This window comes from Mytilus edulis, chromosome 12 (assembly GCF_963676685.1).
Source record: "Mytilus edulis chromosome 12, xbMytEdul2.2, whole genome shotgun sequence".
Classification (NCBI taxonomy): Eukaryota; Metazoa; Mollusca; class Bivalvia; order Mytilida; family Mytilidae; genus Mytilus; species Mytilus edulis.
In genome coordinates this window covers 76,630,035-76,653,325 of record NC_092355.1, presented here as the reverse complement: position 1 = coordinate 76,653,325, position 23,291 = coordinate 76,630,035, and the positions used below count along the sequence as shown (strand labels likewise).

General features: G+C 32.0%; 1 protein-coding gene and 1 long non-coding RNA gene across 2 annotated transcripts in view; both read left to right on the top strand.

Moving 5' to 3' along the window:
- Positions 1 to 23,291, top strand: part of LOC139497850 (uncharacterized) — a 497,218-nt gene that overhangs the window by 39,076 nt on the left and 434,851 nt on the right. Inside the window, exons 7-9 of the mRNA XM_071286089.1 lie at positions 2,470 to 2,654; positions 2,892 to 4,136; positions 9,592 to 9,672. Coding sequence (XP_071142190.1) covers positions 2,470 to 2,654; positions 2,892 to 4,136; positions 9,592 to 9,672 — 1,511 coding nt within the window. The remainder of the gene's footprint in view (positions 1 to 2,469; positions 2,655 to 2,891; positions 4,137 to 9,591; positions 9,673 to 23,291) is intronic.
- LOC139499176 (uncharacterized) lies at positions 13,356 to 15,591 on the top strand. The gene is made up of 2 exons (XR_011658137.1): positions 13,356 to 13,652; positions 15,047 to 15,591. It is a non-coding gene; the product is annotated as an uncharacterized lncRNA (long non-coding RNA).

Here is a 23,291-nt window from a genome sequence, read left to right as displayed (position 1 = left end):
ATTAGATTAGTTCTTTGGAATCATCAACTATCAACTAACTAGAGAGAATAAGTCATCAATTGCATCAACAACAAAAAACAAATTTTGATATATTTATTTTGTATTTCAGTCATTGTGCATTCCTGTCCTTCTTTCTGTCTGTCCGTCCGTTTGTCCGCCAGTCCTGTTCTGCAGGGATGATTCCACTATATAGTTTAGAGCCACTTAACGGCCCTTAAATGGCCAGCGCCCCCCCCCCCCCCCCCCAAAAAAAAAAATGTTTGTCAATATAAATTCCCAATTCAGGAAAATAAAAATAAAAAAATCGGTATTTCTGGAAAAGTTTCCGTCACCGATTACGGCAACTATAATTTTTCATAGTTAGTCGTCAAAACATAGTAAAATCCGGATAAAAATGCTGACTATGATCGCATTTTATTAACAACGATTTAATTATGTCAACAGGAGGTAAACAAATTTTAGCGGCTGGATTCAATTGAAGTTAAAATGTTATGAGAGTATGTGGTCTAGTAAAAGTAGATCGCTCAGCAGGTTGATCAAAAATATGCTGTTTGTCAAAATGGGTGTCAAAACACACCTCGGCAAAGAGCAAATTTTATATCATGTATATAACATTGATGAATGAATTTGAATGGTAAAAGCAGATCGCCCAGCAGAGCCGGTTATGTTGATTAAAACTTGTTTTGTAAAAGAAATTATTTTATATTTAGCTCTTTTTTCCGCAAAAGACAAAAGTTTGAGCGTTTTTGAAAATAATGTTGATGATAGACCATTCATGAAAATGAGACCCCCCCCCCTGAAATATGATGTCATCATTATGGAACTGTTTCAAAAGATATGAAAATTATCCAAATAATTTTAAAGTTCACTGGTTCAACTGCTTTAAATAACTTATCAATTAAGCATATATATATATACTTTTGTAATTGCTTTTCTTAATTCAACAATTGGCCAGTTCTATTTGAAATACATTTAACTTTTTTTCACTGGTTAATATGGCAAGCCGTTTTGCTATTTAATCTAACTTCAAGATATCTCATAAACTTTATAACATATCTTATATAATAGTTCATTAGATATTTGATATAGTTTGAAAGATATCTTATAAAGTTTATAAGATATCTTATATAGTTCACGAGATATCTGAAATAATTTCTGAGATGTCTTATACATATAGTTTATAAGATACATGTATCTCATATAATTTTCTTAATATGATATCCAATGAACTATATAAGATATCTTATACAAAACATATTTATAAGATATTTCATATACTTTAAGATATCTTAAATAAATCTTATATATTATATGAGATATCGTATATATTATGAGATAATTTGAAATTCGAATAAATAGCTAAACGACCTGCCATAGGTTAATGTTAGCTGGTACTTGTGGTATATATGTTTTTTGTAATAGGCCTCGTTTACCAAAGTTAAGATGATAGTGCATCATATGCAATGATATTCATGTATTACAACTTCCCTGGTCTGAATCAAATAATTTCTTCAATCAGTGTACAGAAGAAATTAACTTAATATTCATTTTCCGTTTTTACAGGAAAATGATATATTATTTCGTCTTAGATTGTATGCATAAAAAATTCCCAATTGGGATAAAAATTCCCAATTTGATATTCAAGGGACCCATTTGTAAACACCTGGAATCATCCCTGGTTCTTGTCATCACAACTCCTCTGAAATCACACAACAGAATGGTATGAACTTTGTAGATAATAAGGACATACTATATAGATGTACAGCCAATATTTTTTCTAGGAGTTATGCCTCTTTGAACGTATTGGCCTCAATATAATACTGCAACTCCTCTGAAACCACACAACAGAGTTTTATGAAAATTTCTGTCGAAAATCGGGAATCTCATCATGTAAATTTGTTGTTTGCTTTTATATCTTAAAATTTGCTTTCCATTTCCGATTTTAGAGTTGACTGTTGATATATTATAGTAACATTTAGGCTTTATACAAGTTATATATACAAATATTTACGATTCTATGTATGTTGTCATTTGTTTTTTGTTGTATTTCAGTATTTCTTTTGTTCTGTTGTTTTCCTCTTGTATTTGATGTGTTTCTATTAAAAAAAAACCTCACCATAGCAATGATAAATATAGCTTCCACATTATAAAGGACCATGACAATGTTCATATTAACAAGTCTTGGGTTTTTGTGGATCTATAAGCAGAGAACTTACAGTGCAATAATAAATGTATCTTTTTTTGTTACCAATAATATAAGGATTATAGATTCAGCAACCATTTCATCAAAACCAAAAAACTTACTACTTTAGTGTATTAGCTGTAATTTTTTAGACACAACTGAAAAAAATTAAATGTTTATTTTTGACATATCAACATATGAGTTTGAATGTTTCTTTGGTATCCTTTAACCCTCTTTTAGATGTATTGATTAATATAACATGCGGATATCAAAACTTTTCCTTGTAGACATGTTTCAATTGTGGATGAACTCAATACATTGCTACTGTAGACTTGATAATAAAAGAAAATATCATGTTAGTAATACAACAGAAAGTGATGAAAGTAGGAAGGAGAACAAAAAATGTCTTGACCCTCCAGTAGTCCTTGTTGGTTCACATAAAGACCAGATTACGGCTTCTGAGGGAGAAGAGGTATTTATAGAATAATTACAAATGTATTATCTCTACTACTCAATCAAAAGACTGTTTTTTGTTCAATTATTAAACGTATAACCGAAGAAAGCTAAAAGATTGAGATTCTAATTTTTTGTTTGCCAGTTAAAACTTTTCTTTGCATGATAATCAATAATAATGGTCATTAAGTATAAAACATTTTTTAGTGCTTTGATTACTTAAGAATATATATATATATACCTTAATATATTGCAGATTTTGAATTTATGCAGGAAATGCTTTGATACATATGTCAATGATATTCCTAAAGTTGCACAAAAACATATACAGGATGAACACTTCATTTCAAATACTGACATGACTGCAAATGAAGAAATTGTATTCCAAAATCTTAGACAATCCGTCTTAAAGTTAGCCCGAAAAATGACAACATGGAATACAGAGTATCCTTTAAAGTTTATCCAGCTTGAAAAACATTTGCAAGAAAAGAAAAAGGAGTTGCCCATTATTTCCTTTAAGGACCTTTCAAAAATTTCAACTGAAACACCAAAGCCATTGAATGAAGAGGAACTCATGCTATTTCTGAAATTTCATCATGAAATCAGGGCTCTGGTATATTTTGAGGATCTTCCTGCTTATATTATTTTAGATACACAATGGTTGTCTAATGCTTTTAAATGTATAATTACAGCAGAGAAATTTCAATCAAACGTTAGTCGACATCGATTTCCATGTGAATGGGATGATTTTAATACGAAAGGAATATTAAATAGTAATGTTTTGGAACAAATATTAGAAACAAATTCTACAATCTTTAAATTCGAGAAAAGGCTTAATGCGTATGAGCATAAAGATCATATCCTTAGAGTAATGGAGAAATTTGATATCATTATATGTCCGAACATACCAGACAAAGATGCTGCTGATTTAAAACCTCCCTTCTATGTACCATGCATGATTAAAACAGAACCTGAGGTTGACATTTATGAAATGTTTCATGTGTCAGCTGAAACCTGCAAAAAATCTACTTGGTTGTGTATCAAGTTTATGTTTCTGCCACCTCATCTCAAGAATCATTTGATTGCTTCACTGAGCAGAAAGTACAAAATTGCTGAAGTGCCTGTCTGTGGACCAAATAAACGTCCAATTGCTCTTTTCAAAGGCACTGCAGTCTTTAAGTTACAGGAGGCAACCAATCTACTTGTAATGTTTTTTGCCGATCATATTCAGATTCAGGTTTGGGAATTTGGGCAATATGGTACCAGTGATAAATGTTATTACAAAACCATTGCTGAATTTGTAACATTAGAAATAAAACGAATAATTAGTAGAAGATTCAAAATGACGACTGTTATATTTGACCAAAAGTTGGAATGTTACCTTCAAAAACCAGACTGTGTGAAAGGATCTTGTGAATGGAATGATATACAAACAGATTATTTCTGTGATATGTGTGCCCAAAGACATGACAATGAATGGTCAGAGCATCAACCAGTTAAGGTAATAAATGAATTTAACTTGTTGATAGGAAAAAATACATGTTTTTCATACTCCTAAAGTAACACATTTTGGAGGTGGGGGAAGCACAGAAATACCCGAATTCCGTCGGTTCGTCTGTCCAGTCTTGTTAGTGCTCTCACAGTTAATCGTTCGTAGGTGAATCATTTACATACAATTATTTAAAGTGGTGAATTATATCGTATACATCAAACTATTACTCCAAAAGTGAAAGACAAATTTTGAGAACAGCATGCAAACAAAAAAGCACTTAACTGATAAGTTATCTGAGCGATGTTCTAGGGCTCTTCAAAATTGATTAGGTTATTTTTTAGTGGCGCAAAAGTAGGATTGGAGCAAATAAGTTGTGGCGAAAATGAGTTCTTTTTTGGTGAAAAAAATATCACCTGTATCATCAACGTCTTGAAATGTGTTCAAACATCTTTGAAGATCTATTTTTTAATAAAAGAGATATGCCCCTTGGATATATAGTTTATATGGAAGATTGCATTGTTTGATAGCGCAATAATCAGACATGTGTACAATTCTTAAAACAAATAAGGAGATTGACATCATAGGTTTATATCAGCAATATCTGATACTTTCTAAAATAAGTGCTTATCAAATATTTTTGACGAGTTCTTAGTGGGAGATAGTATGGACATAATTGTGCAACTCGTGATACAAGCATGAAATTTGGTATGAAGGTTGACTAAATGATACTTAAAAAAATCCGCTGCTGGCCAGAAAAAATAATCATTTTTTCAAAATGGCCACCACACATTTCGGAAATGGCGTCATTACAAATTGTCAATAATTCATTAATCCTTTGAAAGGTGTGTTATATGTAAAATCCAATTTAAGATTTGATAAAAAATAAATGACAGTTCCTTAATTACGACTAGACAATACATAAATGAAACTAAAGGTGACTTCCGGTTTCAAAATGCCGGTCAAAAAGTCAAAAATTACAATTTTTATACTTTCAAGCAACTTCACAAGGGATGTAAATCCTTGAAAGATGTGTGATAGGTATAATCCAATGTAAGTTATGATTAAAAGTTAAAAACAGTTCCTTAGTACGACAAAACAACACATAAATGAACACAAATTGTGACTTCCGGTTAAAAAATGGTAGCAAATACGTAGAAAATATTTTTATTATTTCCATCAAATTAACAAGGGATAACACTCTTTGTAAATTTTAAATGCCTAGTTTGGTTAGAAACACAAGTTGCTTATCTTTTAATTATCTGATAGTTGCCTATTCAACAACCCGTACAAGGAAGGCCAGAACGGTAGCATCTACAGTTACCAACACAGATGTATTTTCGCCTCCGCATTTCAAAATTTTCTGACACGAGGATGCAACGGCAGTCAAAGAAGTCCATTTTGGTTTTCAACTGTCATTCTTTCTTTCATCCAACCCCAGTGCTCATGACTTGGTACATGTACCTGTAGAATACATGAATCAGGCTGAGCCCAAATAACTCCTCCTTGATATACTTATCTTTTGATGTGCTCTGGAAAAGAACCTCTTGTAGGCGGAATTGCATCACAATGTCGCTGCGTCCTGGCAAACAATTCACATCGTGCCTCGCTTCATACTTCAGCCAAAAAAAACGTCCTTTACATCTGGAAAACCTTCTATTGTTAGCCAAGCTGACATCTTCCCTTTCTCACGACAATTTGAAAAAGTGCCACATCCACTGAATGCATGGACGAAAGTAAGAGCAGCTACACAAGGACCAAACACATATGATATGTCACGTACAGGAAGCCATCAAAAGGCGTTATTCCTTCCATAACCTATCCACAATTTGTTCTATCTAATTTTGCAATTGCTGCAATTCCTGAACCTTTTACATCTGTATCAATACTACATAAAATTACATTTTACAACACTTTTCATAATTATGCCGAACATGGACAAACATTTGTGTATCTGCTTCTTCATGATTACAAGGGGGTAAATAGGAAGTATCTTTATTGAAATTGCAAAGAATATTTTCACCATGAGTAACATACACATTTTTATTAGTCTCTTAAGAAGCAATTTTGTCAGCAAGAAACTTGAACAATTTGGTTTCGTTGTCATCTTCACAGAGAAACTAATACTACAAACCCTTGAAGTTCTACCAGAATCAACACCTTTCCATCTGGCACAAGAACCTTGACTTTGTCTTGTCACAGCATTTAAATCATTCATTTAGTAAACATCAAATACAATGTCTACTTTTGAATATTTATCGATGCAAGATTTTATATAAGGCAGTAAGACATCATTAGCATAATCATCAAATATTTGTGCCCAACTTTGTGCCCTGGAATTAACCATTGCTGCCCCACCAACGATAAGTGCGTCCGAATTTGGATCAGCAAATCGCAGAATGTTTCAAGTAAACCCATTTGCAGCGATTTAATACCACTATTTCAAGTGACATTCTGAGATAAAGACGGAGGAGCAGTTTAGTTTTTATGGATAAACGAAATATTCCAAGTAAACCGTGACAAGAAATGAAAAGTCTAGAAAAGATATCGAAATCACTTTTAAGGTTATCTAGCTTTGTTTTTTACAAAGACATTTCCAGTTTAATTTTGTGGCCAAAATAGGAAGTTGTTCTTTTTTATTTGGTTATAAAAAGCAGGTACTCCTTCGTTTTGCATTTGCTTCAAAAGATCTTCGTTTTGTTTGGACCAATATCTTAAAGTTTATTTACATATCTTACCTGTTCCCGAATCAACAATTTCCCAAATGGAGTATTTTGTTTTAAAATCTGACGACTCTTCTAGAAATGAATTTCCAAACTCGTCATCACTTTACAATGCCTTTAAAGCTGTTTAAAGAAATCTTTTTGTGTTTTCGTAGAGTCTTCATTATGTCGTTCGTCTGTTGTAGAATTACCCAAACCACTAGATCTTTCAAATTCAACTTTTAGCATACTGACTCCTGGTCCATTTACCATTCATTTGTCTAAAAGGGATCTTCGGTTAATCCTATGGCACCAACATCGCCCTTCACAATTGTATTATTCTGTTTTTGTGCCTGATCAATTGTGTTATAAGAAAGACGTTTGCTGGTCTTACGGACAGGGAAATTTTCATTTTCAAATTCCATTGCCACCTGTGGATGATGTTCGGGAAGGGAAGTCATATCTCGGAGACGGTCGGTAATGATCTAGCATAATTTACACGAACAAGACATAAAACAATACGCTTTCGTGCTTTATATGGACTTTTTGAAAAGTACGAAATCTCACTCATGAAATGAGCATTATACCAAAATCAGAAGAAGTTCTTAATTCATAATTGAACGCCAGGAATTAAACTGTGGTCGTGATGACTCTATTTCCTTACACCAGTCTTTTAAATCATTGAACGCCACAGAGTCATGACATAATTATATATATTCTGAGTTGAGCTTTCATAATCCAAAATTAACAATTCAAGCAAAATACATGCGGTTGTCTAAAATGCCTGTCTATAGTTCAAGGTACATTTGAAAATACATAAAAAGACTCTGCTGTTATTGGTGTTGCAATATTGGCTTCAGTAAGACGAAATGTCCATCCCCTATCACGCAATATATCACCCAGAGCTTTTTAACAAGTCATGTCAATGTGCAATCCACCAAACACATACCTGCCAACTTTTCAAAATGCCCATGGGGGTTTTACGTGCAAAATGGCTGCCACAGTCCCATAAAACCTTCAAGGGGGACTTCAAATATATTTTAATGTTGTTTTTTGGCTTCTTTATACTTTTACAAGCCTTTAGCCATTGTAAAATTAATTGTTTGGTGTAAAATTGTGGACAAAATTGCTGTTTCAAAATTTCCATTTGGGAGCCTCCATGGGGGAAATCCCCCGCAAATAGTGACAGTTGGCAGGTATGCAAACACGACGATACACTATAAATCTTTTCCTTACAAATCAGGCCATTCCCACTGAATTTGATTTAGGCGTTTCCAGAAGTGGCTGATCTGCAGTTACAATTGATGTTTCTCCGGGATTAACCACATTTTCGCCTTAATCATCGAATACCTGAGAAATGATTGGTAGTGCATACCAATCGCTCTTGGTGTCTATAAATAGTTTGCACATGCGCAAAAGTGTTTAACACATGTGTATCATAACCATGAAAAATGTTATTAAACCTGAATTCATAATATCATTAGAAATCAAAAAACACTAAATATATGTTAAATAGTTCAAATGTTTTTGAAAGAATTTTGTTACATTTTCGCGCATGCATCAATACTGGATATGTAAAATATTAATTTTTAAAAAATATGTGATGTAAGGAATGTATCCACCTAACCAGGTAATTGGTTTTTACTAACAGAAGTTCAAAGAAAAGTTTTCCAGAAAAATCAGTATTTTCAAACTAAAGAAAACAGCCATTTAAGAAAATGGCCGTGGCCATCTTGAAAAAAATATTTTTTAATGGCCAGCAGTTATTTCTTAAAAAGTATATAATAATGATGCTTTGTGGTAATTTTCATGCTTGTATCATCATTAGCACAATTCCCTCGATTTTGCTTGCGAATATCTTCCACTATCTGAAGTATTTTTATATTGGCAGTCACATTGAATTCACTCAGAAACATTAATTTCTCTATGATATTTATCCACAGTGTTAAAGAAAAAATACAAAGTGTAGCTTTTAGTTAATGCCCTTGATCCTCGGATAGATAAAATATGTTCAACGCGGGGGACATTAAAACTCTGTTCATTTATTTTCATGTATTAATTCACAAGGAGCTGGACACTTAGATTTTAATATCTGATCATTTAATAGATGTTTCTTTTTTTATTAACAGGGTATTAGCTCTCAAATTCATGGTACATTAAATTCTGAAATTTGATTTGTAACACACTAAAACGTATTTTCAAATCACAGAAAGCCTAAAATAAACAATTATCAATGTGTGGATTTGGTAATATGTATCAGTTTTGTGTATATATTTTTTCTAGACCTCATCTAAAGAACCGTAGAAATAACATCAGGAAGACTCCTGGGGGTCATACGATAGAGACAATATAAATATGAATAAATAGGGATCACATGCAACTGGATTTTTCTTTTAGGTCTGTTTGATTTCATATTGTAGGTAAAAAGAAGGTTTATCATTGTTTATTTCAGTGTTGACATTCTTTTCCTTTTTATAGCTGAATACTAAGGTCACCCATCTTCAGCTAAAGGGTCAAATGAATACGGATTCGATGAGGTCCAACTATTTACTTGCAAGTTATTATTGCTTGACAATGGTAAAGATCTTTTACACTCTGATTCCTAACATTTAAAAAAATGTAAATATCCACTGGAGTAAACTGTCACATTGCTTCAATGCTTAAACTTACACATGAACTGTAATGTGATTTTAAATATTTTGACGTTGTGGTTTCTTATTCAGACAATGATGACCATTTGACTAACAATTTGAAAATCATTTCAGCTTCCAAACAGTTCCGACGCTGCATCTGTAGTAAAATCTGACACAGAAAGCACCAGCCTATCTCAATGTCTATCTAAAAACGTAAGAAGCTGTATCATTTAAGGAGACATCGACTAAATATTTTACAAATAGCTGTCATTATTGCTTGATAATGAATAATATTATTATGCTATAATTACGAAGTACAACACTGCATGTTCTGTTCTGTTAAATAAGGAGAGAACATTATCAATCAATATTTTAATCCAATGTGTATCACTTCTTTCAATTCTTTTTAGATTTACAAGAGCTGTAATAGACAGTTGAATCACACAGCAATTCTAGGACATTATTTTTATATGACCGCAAAAAATGACCGCAAATTGTTTGCGGTCTAATATTGGTATTCTGTCATCGTTATCGAAGTTGTCCGAAAACATTTTGGTTCCTGACAATAACTTTAGTATAAAAGAATAGAAACCTATGAAATTTGAACACAAGGTTTGTGATCACAAAAGAAAGGTTGGGATTGACTTTGGGGTTATTGTCAGAACAGTTTAGGAATTAGGGGCCAAACAGGGGATACAATAAGCATTTTTCTAGACAATAACTTGTGGAATGGTGTTCGGATCTCTTCGAAATTATACCACAAGTTTTCATACCACAAAGGGATGGTAAGAATTTGCCTTTGGGGTCATGACTGAAACCATTTAGGAATTAGGGGGAAAAAAGGGCAAAAAAACAAGGGTTATCAGACGAATGAACAATTACTCAAGTGTAAAACATAATTTAAAAGCAGTGTAAGGGAGGTAATTCAAGCAAAACATTTGAATTACCTCTCATACACTGCTATTTCATTATGTATTGTCTTGAGGTGATTAGTTGTCAATTTATTTTTAAAAGTTACTATTTAAAAAAAGAAGGCTGATGAAGGTGATTTAATTTTATCAATGATTATGTATGTCATTTAAGAAACCGACATGCAAGGACTTCATAGCCAGTCAAGGTCGTTAAAAACTTCAATTGGTAATTGTCATTTAAGAAATAATTCACTTAGAATTGATTTTTTTTTGCATTAGAGTTAACTCCCTTACAAAGGTTTTGTTATGAACAAATGTTGTATTCTCTTGAGCTGAGTAGCTCTCAATTTATTTTTAGAAATTACTATTAAATGCTGATAAAGGAATTTAATTTTAAGGAAAAAACTGGAAATGTGTTTGATGGTTAATGCGCAAAGGAGGGATTCAAAAAGTGTGGAGGGGGGGGGGGGGGGGGGGGGGGGGGCTTTGTGTCAGAAACCTAGATTTTGTCAAAGTGTTGATCTCAATCCAAATTCAGATAGAATCAATTTGAATATTGTGTCAAAATTTGCCCCAGCTGTTCAGGGTTTGATCTCTGTGGTCATATCAGAATGCCCTCAGCAAAGCATTGTATTCAAATACATTATAGCTTTCTTTATTTCATCACTGACAGTCAACAGGGAAGCACATTAATCTACCAGCAAAGACTACAACTTGTTTAAAATTTTATAATTGAACAAAATGTAAAATGACCCTCAAATTTGATAACAGAAAACCTGTTGCATCAGAACCACAACAACATAAGAAGCTTAATATATTAAGAGGTTTTTCAATAAGACAGCAGCAAAATAACACAAAAATCTCTACCAATCAAATGGTGTTAATAGATTCTAAAACAACAAACGGATACAATGGTTGCTGTCTATTGATTATATCTTTAATGAATGCATGGCAATAAGATTAGACAAAAAATTCTACAATGTAATGAAAACAACACGTTCTAAATTTCATGCACTGTGTCTTCAAATGTATCTCAATTGACCACTTGTGTTATAGTTTTTTATTAACCACCATCTTTCATTCAATGGTGTGAAGTTTAAATTTGGTATACATATAAATCATTATATATAATTAACTAATTGTATTCATATTTAAAAATATTTTACTTTTTATTCTACAGGAAGATGCGAGTAAAGGTAAGTGATATTTTTGTATTTTATTTTAGTAATCCTTTGGGGTTTTTTTTCATTTTGAGAACAGATACAATACGTCAAAAATTTATAAATGCTTAAATCATTTAACACATGACATCCAAACTGAAAAGTTTCATTCCATTTGTCTCAGGAACTACATAACAAGGGTATGTCAAAGAACGTCTCGTCCTTTTTCTAAAAAAGCTCATCGAAAGGTACCAATTAAGAACTTGTTGATAAATATTCCGTATCAACTTCACAACTAATACAAGATGGTCTTGAAGTATAGATTTTGCGTATTGACGTTGGTTATCTTCTTAAAAACGTGTTAAAGTATTATTCTATTTGTATTAATATTACTTTTACTGTTCAGTCAGTTTTTTGAGATATTCATTTGAAGTGACTCTGTGCTTATGTATACCATCATACTTTGAACAACACAATTATTTTATTTATTCATATTACTTTTACTTATGTACGGTACCTTGTCATACTTTGAATGACAAAACTATTTTATGTATTAATACTACTTTTTCTGTTAAGTCTATTTTTTGTGATATACATTTGACGTGACTCTGTACTTATGTATCCCGTCATTCTTTGAATGACAAAACTATTTTATTTATTATTATTACTTTTACTGTTAAAGTCTGTTTTTTTGTTATATCTAATTTACGTGACTGTATTTATGTATGCCGTCATACTTTGAACGACAAAATTATTTTATGTCTACCTGTGCGAATTTCAAACGCGCAATTTTACACCAGTACTGAAAACCTTCCATCCTTTATGGGTGGATTTTACATGGTTAAAATGAAATCGTATAATATAAGCAAAATGAGGATGTTAAATTTGATGTATGCCTTTTGTGCTTCTGCGTTATATTTGTTGTTTTTATAGTGATTAAGATGATAACACAATGTTGACTACTGTACCCTTAATTTTGACATTTTTACCAATTATGTCTGTTTGTTTTGTTCACACATCGTTGACAATTTAATGGAATTTGATGCAACTGTCATAAAAGTGAGAGGTTTAGCTAGATATAAAACCAGGTTCAATCCACCATTTTCTACATCAGAAAATGCCTTCACCAGGTCAGAAATATAACAGTTCTTATCCATTCGTTTGATGTGTTTGAACTTTTGAATTTGGCATTTGATTTGGGACTTTCCTTTTTGAATTTTCCTTTGAGTTTAGTATTTTTGAGTTTTTACCTTTTTTGTTTGTTAACAAAGATATCTGAAATTTTGTTTCAGGGTTTGTATAAGTCAGTTATACTGGTGTCATGGGTTTTCAGATTCAGTCCTCAGCAAATTTCTGTTTACCAAAACTTTTCATCATTTTACACATCCAAGTGGAAAATTTTCGTCATTGTTTTTACATTACATTACAAAGTTTATGAAATTTGGTTTCAGGGTTGATATAAGTCAGCTATACCGTGTAATGCATTTCCAAATTTTTTTACTCAAAAGCTTCCTGTTAAATGAACACCTACATAGTTTTACAGTTAAGATTATCCACTTGCAATGGTGGTATCATCAGTGAGCAGTACCTCAGTTTCACTTGTTTCTGTTGTTTTTATTTAATTGTAACTATATGGCCTTTGTGTTTTCCTCTTTTGAATTGTTTCACATCGTTTGATATTAAAGCCCTCTACAGCTTTACGTTTTGTTCATTATTTAAAGCCCTTTAATAACCTATATATACCTTTTTATTTATTTGTCCTTTGGTCGATGAATAGTTGTCACATTAACACTGATGACCACATCTCCTTATTTTATATTGTCTATCATATTTATCATTACTTTTCATAGTGTCATTTTATACAATTTTATAGATAGCAAATTAGACTTCAGTGACATGTTAGATCAAATGATGACAAAGTTAGTGATATCAGTAGACGACAGAGGCACTATTGAACAAAATACTAACCAGGAAAACACCATGCTAGATATAGTGATCAAAAGGGGAGAGCCTAATAAATCTGTTTGCATTGATATTCTAATGCAAAATAGTGGATACAAAGATCTTGCACAAAAATTGAAGTCTGATTCATCAAGCTCAGTACCATCACCCACTAAAACAGGTAAGATCTGTATGTGTCATAATAAAAAAACAGATCCCTGGTGTGTATTAGATTCCTTTACTTGAATATAGCTGTAATAAACCATTTCAATTTTCAATTTTATAGTGTAGTATACTCATCACTGTGTGGTACATATCATCAATTGAATGTCCATCACTCTGTTTGTCAACCTTTATGTAATTCCTATCTTTATCACTTTGTCTTCAGGAAAGTATATTTTGTAATTCCGAATAATTCTATCAACAAGCATATCAAGCGACTCACTATCGAGAGAGCTGCTATTCCACCTGATGCAGTCAGTATCAATATATAAGTGACCAAATTTTATTTTGGTCCACAATTTGTCTCTATTTTGTTTTTTTGTAAGAATATTCAATACTGAGCCTATTTTAAACAGGTAGTCATTGTTGTGATACTTATTTGTGTGTATACATAACTCAGCATACATGTACTTTTTTAATATTTTGACACTGACTAATATGAAAACGTCACGTCATTTCATACGACTTTATATTAGATCTTGTCCTTAATCTTGATATGAGCCAGTTGTATCATTGAACAAATTGTAAATAGAAAAATAAAGTTAAGGTACCTAAAGCTTTTTGTTTGTTACGTTCATGACAATGCTTCTAGAAGGGGCAATATAGTTAAATCCTGAAAATAATTTTTTATCATGGCTTGCAATTAATTATATGTTACAAATAATTTTATTTTTTATTTTTAGAAATAAAATCAATTTGAATTTTTGTATGTAAACTACTTATTTATGGTACAATGCATTTTCTGTTGCATATTTCAGACTCTTAAAAAAAGTGTTATCTATCACTGTTTATTTAGTACTGTTCCCCAATTGTATGGCCAACAAATGTACCTGTTCACTAATTAATAGTAAGAGCTACTGCATTAATATTGATACTTATTCTTTCCTTTGTATTTGTATCGTATCAACTGTTGATTTATTTTCTAGCAACACATGTTGTCCACAGAGAAATCATACTATTTAGACATTCGCATAAGACAGTAGGAAAAAATAATTAATTGACCGATCTGTAGCCAAAATCATGAAAAATCTGTAAAAGAGTCAAGGCAAGGAATAATTTGAGGATACAAATAAATTGTTTTTACAACTCTATAACTACCACCAATATTTTCTATATTTACGGTAATAAGTTAAGATTAACGGTTGATGAAATTTTATACAAATATTAGTAAAACAAACACATGACCGAAAGCAACAATTGGCTCTTTAGCAGAATTGTTCCGCTTAAATGTCAACGGTTTAAAAAATGTATTGGTTTATCATGGGAACTATTTTAAATAGTAGTGAATTAGACAGCATTAAACCATTATCACTGAAGAACTGATGTATAGCAAAAATTTGTATATTATTTTAGAATTACCAGATGTTCCAGATTATAAAATACGTCTACAGAAGAATTACCTAGAAATAATCAAGACGTTAACACACGACCAGTAGATATACAACAGTGAAAGGGGAAGTACAGAAAAAAGACAAACATGATAAGAGGAAGAACATGTCGTTTAAATATTGTTTTTATTTTCCATAAACAAACATTACCTAACAGATAGGATTGGAATGATAAGATAGAAAGATGAATCTATCAACCCTTGAGACATTTTTCAATCCATGTGAAAAGTGCAATGAAAGGATATATACAAACTGCAGTTTAATTCATTTTATATTAATGACTCCGATATAGTTTATTCATATATGTTATAGGTTAATGCAAACTTATTTGTGTTTTTTTTTTACATTTTCAAGTCAATTGACTGTTCACCAATAGATTGATGTCTCATTCTGCTGTTCCAAACATTCTGACACTGTTCCGTATGAATGTGATTGTTCAGTGCAGTTTAGTGTGGATACTTGTTTGTTACACTTTTAATGACATGTAAATTTATTAAGTATTTCAGTTAGCACTTCAGTCTTGTTTTAAATACCCGTCGGGTCGTAAAACAACTCGTGATGACCCGTGTTTGTCCGGATCATGCGCCTTTACTTAGCAATACTAAAGCAATAGTAAAGTTTCGCATTATGGCCATGGTGAATTGTTTTATAGATGAAAGCTTTTTGTACAATAATATTAATTTTTAGATAGTTGAAGAATAATATAGCCTTCCAAGTGAGTTCATATGAACATTAATATTGTCCTAAGCATGTTTTATAGGCTATTTTTCTGTTTTACAGCCCATATATTTGTATCCGTACTATAGGTCAAGAAATGATTGTAGTGTTTTCCAAAAAGATTTGATGCTCGATCATTTTAATTTAATTTTATGGAAAAACGAGCAGAAATGAAAATTGAAACTCTTGATAGATAAATGTCTATGGTTTTAGGAAAGGCACACTCTAATTGATTGGAGTTTCCTTTGGACCAAATATTGAAGACCTTTGTGACATTTTCACACCTGTTTTTGCAATATTTTGTATGAAATTAATGCAGATTGTTGTCATGGTTTTACAAAAAAGAGATTATATTTCATCATTCTAACTATTTGAAATCAAATTCATGGAAGATTATCTTTCCATAAATATATACAGGCATAACACAAATATTAAGCCTTATTTTTGTAGAGCCTGCAATTTTTTTTAATTTTTTTTGCTTGACATAGGGATAGTGATCGGGTGACGGCGGTGGGGGCGTTAGCTCACTTCTTAAAAGCGTTATATTTTAGCAGTTGCAAGACCTGGATGCTTCATACTTTGTATATTGATGCTTCATGTTACGAAGTTTCCGTCAGTTACATGTCCAATGTCCTTGACCTCATGTTCATGGTTCAGTAACCACTTAAAAAAACAGTTCAAATTTTTTGTAATGTTGAATTCTCTCTTATTATAAGTAATAGGATAATAAAATTGATAATGGAAATGGGGAATGTGTCAAAGAGACAACAAGCCGACCAAATAAAAAACAACAGCAGAGGGTCACCAACAGGTCTTCAATGTAGCGAGAAATTCCCGCACCTGGAGGCGTCCTTCAGCTGGCCCCTAAACATATATATACTAGTCCAGTGATAATGAACGCCATACTAATTTCCAAATTGTACACAAGAAACTAAAATTAAAATAATACAAGACTAACAAAGGCCAGAGGCTCCTGACTTGGGACAGGCGCAAAAATGCGGCGGGGTTAAACATGTTTGAGATCTCAACCCTCCCCCTATACCTCTAACCAATGTAGAAAAGTAAACGCATAACAATACGCACATTAAAATTCAGTTCAAGAGAAGTCCGAGTCTGATGTCAGAAGATGTAACCAAAGAAAATAAACAAAATGACAATAATACATAAATAACAACAGACTACTAGCAGTTAACTGACATAAGATAACTATATTTGATATGTGCGTACCTTGCAAGGTCCTCGTGTCTGTCAGACAGTTTTCACTTGACCTCGACCTCATTTCATGGATCAGTGAACAGGGTTAAGTTTTGGTGGTCAAGTCCATATCTCAGATACTATAAGCAATAGGGCTAGTATATTCGGTGTATGGAAGGACTGTAAGGTGTACATGTCCAACTGGCAGGTGTCATGTGACCTTGACCTCATTTTTATGGTTCAGTGGTTATAGTTAAATTTTTGTGTTTTGGCCTGTTTTTCTCATACTGTATGCAATAGGTCTACTATATTTGTTGTATGGAATGATTGTAAGGTGTACATGTCTACCGGGCAGATGTCATGTGACCTTGACCTCATTTTCACCGTTCATTGCACAGTGTTAAGTTTTTGTGTTTTGTCTATTTTTCTTAAATTTACTATAAGTAATGGGTCAACTATATATGTTGTATAGAAGCATTGTTAGCTGTACATGTCTGCCTGGTATGGTTCATCTGAGCTTGACCTCATTTTCAAGGTTCATTGGTCTTTGTTTAGTTATCTTGGTTAATGTTAAGTTTATGTGACAGTTGTAATAAAGCTTAGCTTTATACTTAGGACTATCAACATAATATCAATGATTAGTATAGAAGGCGAGACATTTCAGCGTGTGCACTCTTGTTTAGAAAGGAAGGAACAATTATGAGTGTCAATTTTAAGTGTTATTCCTAACTGTACTGCTGCCTTTGTCTGATTAAATAAATCAATTCATTGAAACACCGGCAAACTTGTAATTCGTCCTATACACCCAAGTTCGAATAGCTTTGTGTATTGTCAAATAAGTTGCATGGTTCAATTTACTGTTTAAGTGTCAAATACACTGTTATGATTTACACCAATTACTGGTCATCAATAATTTGTCTCTTTCACAGTAACTTGACAATAAATTTGAGTTACTTCCCCATTTTGCCACCTTGAACAATATACTTCTTTATCGTATGGTTTATTCTTGTAAAAAGATTAAATCTTAAACATATTAAATGCAAATACATACCAGAATTATACATTATTTACTTTTTGCTATCTAAGAATAATTAAAAAATATGTTGAGACGCAAGCACTTTAGTCAAGTTATCTTCACAAGAAGGAATTTACTTAAAAATGTAAATAGTAATGTCAATTTTATAAAACTATTCAAATAAACAGTGTATAACTGACCTTTGTGAAAATTTGTGTGGAGTAAAATTTATGCTAAATGTTTTGGAAAACTTTTCAAAGTGAAATATTCTTGTGCAAGCGACTAAAGTTGTCATTACATTTATTTTTTTATTATTGTGTTGATGTGTTTGTCATTATACTGTTTACTACTGGTTTGTGAATATTCAAGTATAATATGTAATATATTTTTTGTATGTAAATGCTGAATATTTGGATAGAGATTACAAAAAAAAACACTTTAGCTTGTTAATTGATATAATACAATGAATGATTCTAGGAGAGAGGGTACAGTGAGACATGGAATGAAAAATAATACACCTCAGAGAACTTATTCACGAAAGTGTTAGATATAAATAAAAAGAAATTTCCCCTCAATACTGAAATTGAACTGATGTTTATATGCGTTATGACATGATATTTCTTTTTTTATACGACCGCAAAAATTGAAAATTTTTTGGTCGTATTTGGTATGATGTTTGCGTCGTCGTCCGAATACTTTTAGTTTTCGCACTCTAACTTTAGTTAAAGTGAATAAAATCTAAGAAATTTTAACACAAGGTTTATGACCACAAAAGGAAGGTTGGGATTGATTTTGGGAGTTTTGGTCCCAACATTTTATGAATATGGGGCCAAAAAGGGCCCAAATAAGCATTTTCTTGGTTTTCGCACTATAACTTTAGTTTAAGCGAATAGAAATCTATGAAATTTTGACACAAGGTTTATGACCACAGAAGGAAGGTTGGGATTGATTTTGGGAGTTTTGGTTCCAACAGTATAGGAATAAGGGGCCAAATAAGCATTATTCTTGGTATGGCACAATAACTTTAGTATAAGTAAAAAGAAATCAATGAAATTTAAACACAAGGTTTATAATCATGAAAAGAAGGGTGGCTTTGCTTTTTGGAGTTTTGGTCCCAACAGTTTAGGAATAAGGGGCCCAAAGGGTCCAAAATTGAACTTTGTTTGATTTCATCAATAATTGAATAATTGGGGTTCTTTGATGTGCCGAATCTAACTGTGTATGTAGATTCTTAATTTTTGGTCCCGTTTTCAAATTGGTCTAGATCTACATTAAGGTCCAAAGGGTCCAAAATTAAACTTAATTTGATTTTAACAAAAATTGAATCCTTAGGGTTCTTTGATATGCTGAATCTAAAAATATACTTAGATTTTTTATTATTGGCCCTGTTTTCAAGTTGGTCCAAATCAGGGTCCAAAATTAAACTGTTTGATTTCATCAAAAATTGAATAATTGGGGTTCTTTGATATGCCAAATCTAACTGTGTATGTAGATTCTTAATTTTTATACGACCGCAAAATTTGAAAAAATTTTCGTCGTATATTTCTATCACGTTGGCGTCGTCGTCGTCGTCGTCCGAATACTTTTAGTTTTCGCACTCTAACTTTAGTAAAAGTGAATAGAAATCTTTGAAATTTTAACACAAGGTTTATGACCACAAAATGAAGGTTGGTATTGATTTTGGGAGTGTTGGTCCCAACATTTTAGGAATTAGGGGCCAAAAAGGGCCCAAATAAGCATTTTCTTGGTTTTCGCACTATAACTTTAGTTTAAGTTAATAGAAATCTATGAAATTTTGACACAAGGTTTATGTTAATACTTCAGTTTCATTATGTATATCTCTTTCATATTCATTTGTTAAAATTTACTGTTTGCAATAGCATGAATTGTTCTATATAATAAGGATGTTCTTATCCCGGGCATAAAAACAATGCCGTATTTGGCAAAACCTTTTCAACTTTTGATCTTCAGTGCTGTACAACTTTGTACCTTTTTCACTTTCGATCTTTTATATCTGGGCGTTATGTATTCGGGTTTAGTTTTCTGTAATTAGTTAATACTTCAGTTTCATTATGTATATCTCTTTCATATTCATTTGTTAAAATTTACTGTTTGCAATAGCATGAATTGTTCTATATAATAAGGATGTTCTTATCCCGGGCATAAAAACAATGCCGTATTTGGCGAAACCTTTTCAACTTTTTATCTCCAGTGCTGTACAACTTTGTACTTTTTTCACTTTCGATCTTTTATATCTGGGCGTCACTTGTAAGTCCTGTGTGGACAAGGCGCGTTTTTGGCGTATTGAATTTTAAACCTGATGCTTTTTGTTATCTATTAATCATGTTTTTCTTTGTCTAATATGTTCTCCTATTTATTTGTATTGTAGTCCTGTAATATTATGTTGTCATTTCAATGTTATATTTAACTTTGCCATTAAAGTGCGAGGTTTGGCATGCCACAAAACCAGGTTCAACCCACCACTTTTATTCCCCTTTAAAAGTGTCCTGTACCAAGTCAGGAAGATGGCAATTGTTATGTTATTGTTCGTTTCTGTGTGTGTTGCATTTTAACGTTGAGTCGTTTGTGTTTTCTCTTATTTTTGAGATATTGAGATCAGACGTGGCACGGTACTTGTCTATCCCAAATTCATTTATTTGGTTTTCATGTTATATTTGTTATTCTCGTGGTGTTTTGTCTGATGCTTGGTCCGTTTCTGTGTGTGTTACGTTTCGGTGTTATGTCGTTGTTCTCCTCTTATATTTAATGCGTTTCCCTCGGTTTTAGTTTGTTACCCCGATTTTGTTTTTTGTCCCTGGATTTATGAGTTTTGAACAGCGGTATACTACTGTTGCCTTTATTTATGACCACAAAAGAAAGGTTGGGATTGATTTTGGGAGTTTTGGTTTCATCAGTTTAGGAATTAGGGGCCAAAAAAGGGCCCAAATAAGCATTATTCTTGGTTTTTGCACAATAACTTTAGTTTAAGTAAATAGAAATCAATGAAATTTAAATACAATGTTTATGACCACAAAAAAAACGTTGGTATTGATTTTGGGAGTTTAGGTCCCAACAGTTTAGGAATTAGGAGCCAAAAAGGGACCCAAATCAGCATTTTTCTTGGTTTTCGCACCATAACGTTAGTATAAGTAAATAGAAATCTATGAAATTTAAACACAAGGTTTATGACCATAAAAGGAAGGTTGGTATTGATTTTGGGAGTTTTGGTCCCAACAGAATAAGGGGCCCCAAAGGGTCCAAAATTAAACTTTGTTTGATTTCATCAAAATTGAATAATTGGGGTTCTTTGATATGCCGAATCTAACTGTGTATGTAGATTCTTAACTTTTGGTCCCGTTTTCAAATTGGTCTACATTAAGGTCCAAAGGGTCCAAAATTAAACTTAGTTTGATTTTGACAAAAAATGAATGGGTTGGGTTCTTTGATATGCTGAATCTAAAAATGTACTTAGATTCTTGATTATTGGCCCAGTTTTCAAGTTGGTCCAAATCGGGGTCCAAAATTAAACTTTGTTTCATTTCATAAAAAATTGAATAAATGGGGTTCTTTGATATGCCAAATCTAACTGTGTATGTAGATTCTTCATTTTTGGTCCTGTTATCAAATTGGTCTACATTAAAGTCCAAAGGGTCCAAAATTAAACTAAGTTTGATTTTAACAAAAATTGAAATCTTGGGGTTCTTTGATATGCTGAATCCAAACATGTACTTAGATTTTTGATTATGGGCCCAGTTTTCAAGTTGGTCCAAATCAGGATCTAAAATTATTATATTAAGTATTGTGCAATAGCAAGTCTTTTCAATTGCACAGTATTGCGCAATGTCAAGAAATATCTAATTGCACAATATTGTGAAATAGCTAATTTTTTTTTAATTAGAGTTATCTTTCTTTGTCCAGAATAGTAAGCAAGAAATATCTAAATGCACAATATTGTGCAATAGCAAGAATTTTTTAATTGGAGTTATCTTTCTTTGTTCAGAATCAACTTAAATCTTTGTTATATACAATATACAATGTATATTCACTTTTTACTACCAACTGATAAATTAAAATAATCTTTACCATTCAGTGATAACAAGCAGTTTTTTTTACATCTTAATATTTTATGATGTATTTAAATGAGTAGTTATTGTTGCAAACTCCATTAGAAATTTTAATTGAGATTAGTTTTGGAATAAGGGAAAGGGGGATGTGATTAAAAAAATTGGGTTGAATTTTTCTCATTTGAAATTTCATAAATAAAAAGAAAATTTCTTCAAACATTTTTTTGAGAGGATTAATATTCAACAGCATAGTGAATTGCTCTAAGAGAAAATAAAAAAATTAAGTTCATTAGAACACATTCATTCTGTGTCAGAAACCTATGCTGTGTCAACTATTTAATCACAATCCAAATTTAGAGCTGAATCCAGCTTGAATGTTGTGTCCATACTTGCCCCAACCGTTCAGGGTTCAACCTCTGCGGTCGTATAAAGCTACGCCCTGCGGAGCATCTGGTTGGTCCTGTTTTCAAATTGGTCTACATAGTCCAAAGGGTCCAAAATTAAACTAAGTTTGATTTTAACTAAAATTGAATTCTTGGGCTTTTTTTATATGCTAAATCTAAACATGTACTTAGATTTTTGATTATGGGCCCAGTTTTCAAGTTGATTCAAATCAGGATCCAAAATTATTATATAAAGTATTGGGCAATAGCAAGAAATTTTCAATTGCACAGTATTCAGCAATAGCAAGAAATCTTCAATTGCACAGTATTGTGCAATAGCAAGAAATTTTCAATTGCACAGTATTGCACAATAGCAAGAAATCTTCAATTGCATAGTATTGTGTAATAGCAAATATTTTCAATTGCACAGTATTGCGCAATAGCAAGAAATATCTAATTGCACAATATTGTGCAATAGCAAGAAATTTTCAATTGGAGTTATCTTTCTTTGTCCAGAATAGTAGTTGAATCAACTTAAATCATTGTTTTATACAATATACAATGTATAGATTCACTTTTACTACCAACTGATAAATTAAAACAATCTTTACCATTCAGTGATAACAAGCACTTTATTTTACATTTTAATATTTTATGATGTATTTAAATGAGTAGTTATTGTTGCAAACTCCATTAGAAATTTGAATTGAGATCAGTTTTGGAAAAAGTGAAAGGGGGATGTGAAAAAAAATGGTGGGGGGGGGGGGGTAAACTTGTCTCATTTCAGATTTCATAAAAAAAAAAAAAAAAATCTTCAAACATTTTTTTCAGAGGATT